This window comes from Brassica oleracea, chromosome C9 (assembly GCF_000695525.1).
Source record: "Brassica oleracea var. oleracea cultivar TO1000 chromosome C9, BOL, whole genome shotgun sequence".
NCBI classification, from domain to species: domain Eukaryota; kingdom Viridiplantae; phylum Streptophyta; class Magnoliopsida; order Brassicales; family Brassicaceae; genus Brassica; species Brassica oleracea.
In genome coordinates, this window is record NC_027756.1 from 8,184,967 (window position 1) to 8,189,295 (window position 4,329).

Below are 4,329 nucleotides of genomic sequence, written 5' to 3' on the forward strand. Positions count from 1 at the left end.
CCCCCGCCCCCCAAATCTCACCAAAATTTGAAGCAAAGATCTTAACTTTAGGGTTAAACTGATTGAATGTTCAGAGGAAACAGTGTTAGTGTCCACTAGCTGTTATCTTGCTAGTTTGTTGTAGATAGAGGCCTTGCGGGTTTAGCTTAGCGTTCTTTGATGTTTTAATGTTTAGAAGGAAATGCTTGACAATGAGAAGGATCCTGGAAGTAAAGAAGAAGAAAGTCGAGTGAAAGGGCGAGATAAGGAGAGAGATAGGGACCGTGAACGGAGGAGGGACAGAGAGGGAGAGAGAATCAAGCGGCATGATGACAGGGATGAGGATAGAGGCAGGGATCGAGATCGACATCACAGGAGTCGTCACAGGGATCGCAGTGTGGAACGAGGCGAAAGAAGAGAACGTGCTAGGGGTGATGATGATGACTACCGTCGAAGCCGTGACCGTGACTTTGACAGGTTGTGAACTCTTTGCATTATGGATGAAACCATTTCCACCTTTGTATTTTACAAGACATTGAATATTGACATTTTTTTCTGTTTTAGGCGTAGAGATTATGACAAAGATAGAGGAGATAGACGCCGTCGCCGTTCTCGTTCAAGGGGTAGATCTGAGCGTAGATCACGATCTCCATCAAAGAGGTAGCTTTTTTTTCTCGTTTGATACTGTTTTCTAAGAAATTATGTTTGGCATTATCTTGCTCTCATGATTAACATTACAGTAACTTATTTTACAGAATACAACTGCGAGTAACAAAGAGTACTGTTTAGTTTGTAGAGTAGATTGTTCTCTTGTGCAGCTCTCGAGTTGTTGGTCTTTGTGTTTTCGATTCTTTGAATATCAATCTACTTAATTGCAGTAAACGGGTCAGTGGATTCGACATGGCACCTCCAGCTTCTGGGATGTTAGATGCTGGTTCTGCATTTACAGGTATACCCACCTCATATTATACCTCTATTCTTACACATAGTAGTTTTCTCCCTATATTTATTACTTCGAAAGAGATAACTAGAATTGAAACCTTTGGTTGTATGGTGTTTTTTTTCCCTGTCTATCTTTTGAGAAGGCAAAGTTGGGTTACTTTCTTCTCTCTTCCAAGATTTTGGTATAGCGTTCTTATACTGCCTTTGTTCGTAATTTTTTTGACAATCTCTCTCTTATGAGCTCCTTATAATCTCACTTGTTTCATCACTCTATACATATTCTAAAACCTAAAAGATGGATCTAGGTCTTCTCATACTCTAGTAGCAAGTAGTAGTAATAGGCTCCGCTCAAGTGTTTACCTTCGTTTTCCTTTTCTAGGCCAAGTTCCTGCTCCAAGCCCAAATCTTCTTCCTGGGAATGGAATGTTTCCTTTACAAGCTGGACAGGTATGTTCCCTTGTCCCTGCCAAGTTGATCCATGTTCCTGCAACTGATCTTCCTCTTTCTTCTGTCATGCAGCCATTCGGGGGAGTCCCTATGATGCCTATTCAGGCAATGACACAACAGGTCTGTTATATTTCTCATGGGTATATGGAAGATACTGTGAGTTTCATCTGTCCTAACATGCATTCGTATGTGTCTTCAGGCTACTAGACATGCTCGCAGGGTCTATGTTGGTGGCCTTTCTCCTTCAGCAAATGAACAGGTTTAGTATTGTTCACTGCATATTTTGGTCCCTATGATCTCGTCCTGCGTTTGATGCGTCTATATATTCTTGTATTGCAGTCTGTTGCAACATTTTTTAGTCAGGCTATGGCTGCTATTGGCGGAAACAGTGCTGGTCCAGGTATTTTTTTCTGCTGTATGCATTGGCTGAAACAGTGCTGGTCCTAGGTCGAATACTGTTACAATCGTTTCTTATGATTATTTTCAGGTGATGCTGTTGTTAATGTGTACATAAACTACGAGAAGAAATTTGCATTTGTGGAGATGCGATCCGTTCAAGAGGCCAGTAATGCAATGACTTTGGATGGAATTATATTTGAGGTAGGTCATATTGTTTATTATGGCACCAGTGTTTCTTCTGCTATAGGTAATGAAGACTAAACCATATATTATGCTTCTATCCCAGGGAGCTCCAGTGAAGGTGAGGAGACCGAGTGACTATAACCCTGCGCTGGCTGCAACCCTTGGTCCAAGCCAGCCCATTCCAAATTTAAACTTGGCTGCTGTTGGTCTGACTCCAGGGGGTGCTGGTGCGCTTGAAGGCCCAGACCGTCTTTTTGTTGGTGGACTTCCTTATTATATCCCTGAGTCACAAATCAGGGAGCTGTTAGAGTCTTTAGGAGTCCTGAAAGGTTTTGATCTTGTAAGAGACAGAGAAACTGGAAACTCAAAAGGATATGCATTCTGCGCGTATCAAGATACTGCAGTTACAGACATTGCATGCGCTGCCCTCAATGGAATTACCATGGGGGATAAAACTCTATGTGTAAGGCGAGCTAACCAAGGAGCAAATCAAACGAAACCTGAACAGGAGAGTGTATTGTTGCACGCACAACAGCAAGTTGCTTTCCAGGTTAAATAAAGAATTACATTAGGTTCTGCCTAGAGGTTGCCTCTTTGTCAACTATGAATTAAATTGATCCTTTTTTTCTCTTTGACAGAAGATTATGCTACAACAGGGAACAGCAGCAGCAGCAGCCACCAAAGTCGTGTGCCTGACTCAAGTAGTTACCGAGGACGAGCTTAGAAATGATGAGGAGTACGAAGACATTGTTGTAGACATGAGAGATGAAGGCGGAAAGTTTGGTAAGAACTCTCCATCTCTAAAAGCTACGTTCACTTCGGTTTTGGTTTGGTGTACAATAGTTCTTGTTTCTGTGTTTAAGATTAGATTGAAAAAGTATTGATTTATCTCCGTTTTGTGTTGGTATATGTCTGTTTTACAGCCTTTTGTTGTCCCACATTCTGCTATAGAGAATCAGGCCATAACAGGAGACTGCATAACTTCCTTATCTATATATCATCCAAGACACATCCTACTTAGAAGGAACAACTTGTTGTTTTGTGTTTTTTTTTGCTCTTGGATTCGAATATGTTTGCTATTAAAATGCAGGTGCGTTAACTAAAGTCGTGATCCCTCGCCCCAGCTCCAACGGTGAGACCGTTCAGGGCGTTGGCAAGGTTTGTTCAAAACCACTTTGGTCTATATTATCTTTTACATGTTCTGTTCTATGCAAGTGGAATGTCTCTGGCTAAAACTGTGGAGGCGATGTTTGGTTTTGTCACAGGTGTTTCTTGAGTATGCGGAAACAGAGAGCTCAAGCAGGGCAAGAAACGGGATGAATGGTAGGAAGTTTGGAGGGAACGAAGTGGTGGCTGTGTTTTACCCTGAAGATAAGTTTGAACAAGCCGATTATTCTCTCTAAGATAGTATATTTAAATTCTTCAAATAACTTGTTATAAACCATTTACTTGTTTGTGTTGTATGAAGACAATGAAGGATCCATATCACAATGCTTGTTACCTTCTATCTATCAAACAAAGACATTCTTTTGGTTTCACATATCTATTTTTTTTTTTTTGTGTTTGCCTATTTTGAGTTAATTTGCATAATCAAAATCTCAATAACACTTAAAAACATAGCATCTTTATGGAATACTTTACGTCATTTTTCCTTCAAAATGAGTTTGTTTCCTTCATTTAAAAAAAAAATATTTAAAAATATTCTATTATTAATACTTACTATTAATTACAATAATACTTGTTATTTTAATAACCTACAAACTTTACCCAAATTTTTATTTTAACTACCTAAAATTTTTTGTTACAAGTATAGACATTAAAAATAAAAATGACCAAAATAGGCTTAAATGTTTTATAAAAAAAAATACATTTATACCCATAAAGTAATTAATCTAGACATTAAAGTTTAGAGTTAAAGGATGGAGTTTAGGATTTAGTGTTTAAAGTTTAGGGTTTAGGGTTTAGGGTTTAGGGTTTATAGCCGAGGAGTGGGGTTTTGGAGATAGAATTTCAATTTTTTTAAAAAAATGTTCAAAATAAAAAATATTATTTTGATCATTTTAGTTTTTGAGATTTATTTTTGTGACAAAAATTTAAAAAAATATAGTTGAGAGAACTGCTCTTTATTATATATATAGTTTCTAAAAGAATATAAAATGATTTATATAACTTATAATTGTATTACCAAAGTGTAATAATTTTAAGAGTAAAATACAAATATTGAATTTTTTGGATACAATACACAATTATATCCAATAATTTAACTTTCTTAAAAAAAAATGTTACACAGTTATTCTTTAATCAGTTGACCAAAAAAAAAAGTTATTCTTTAATCTAAAATTCCAGATATTACAAAGTCAGTGCTGAAGTCTTAAACCC

At 37.4% G+C, this 4,329-nt stretch overlaps 1 protein-coding gene across 3 annotated transcripts in view; it reads left to right on the forward strand.

Moving 5' to 3' along the window:
- LOC106318042 (splicing factor U2af large subunit A-like) overlaps nucleotides 1-3,457 on the forward strand; it is a 4,019-nt gene extending 562 nt beyond the window's left edge. The window contains exons 2-13 of one of the 3 annotated variants that reach the window (XR_001265278.1): nucleotides 176-456; nucleotides 544-639; nucleotides 858-928; nucleotides 1,301-1,368; nucleotides 1,441-1,488; nucleotides 1,568-1,627; nucleotides 1,708-1,768; nucleotides 1,856-1,968; nucleotides 2,054-2,500; nucleotides 2,589-2,733; nucleotides 2,874-3,108; nucleotides 3,216-3,457. Coding sequence is in view for 2 of the 3 variants with exons in the window: in XM_013755881.1 (XP_013611335.1) it covers nucleotides 176-456; nucleotides 544-639; nucleotides 858-928; nucleotides 1,301-1,368; nucleotides 1,441-1,488; nucleotides 1,568-1,627; nucleotides 1,708-1,768; nucleotides 1,856-1,968; nucleotides 2,054-2,500; nucleotides 2,589-2,733; nucleotides 3,041-3,108; nucleotides 3,216-3,353 (1,596 nt within the window). In the remaining variant the exon portion in view is untranslated. The remainder of the gene's footprint in view (nucleotides 1-175; nucleotides 457-543; nucleotides 640-857; nucleotides 929-1,300; nucleotides 1,369-1,440; nucleotides 1,489-1,567; nucleotides 1,628-1,707; nucleotides 1,769-1,855; nucleotides 1,969-2,053; nucleotides 2,501-2,588; nucleotides 2,734-2,873; nucleotides 3,109-3,215) is intronic. The other 2 variants (XM_013755881.1, XM_013755882.1) reach the window with 2 other exon arrangements.
- Nucleotides 3,458-4,329: the final 872 nt, after the last annotated feature.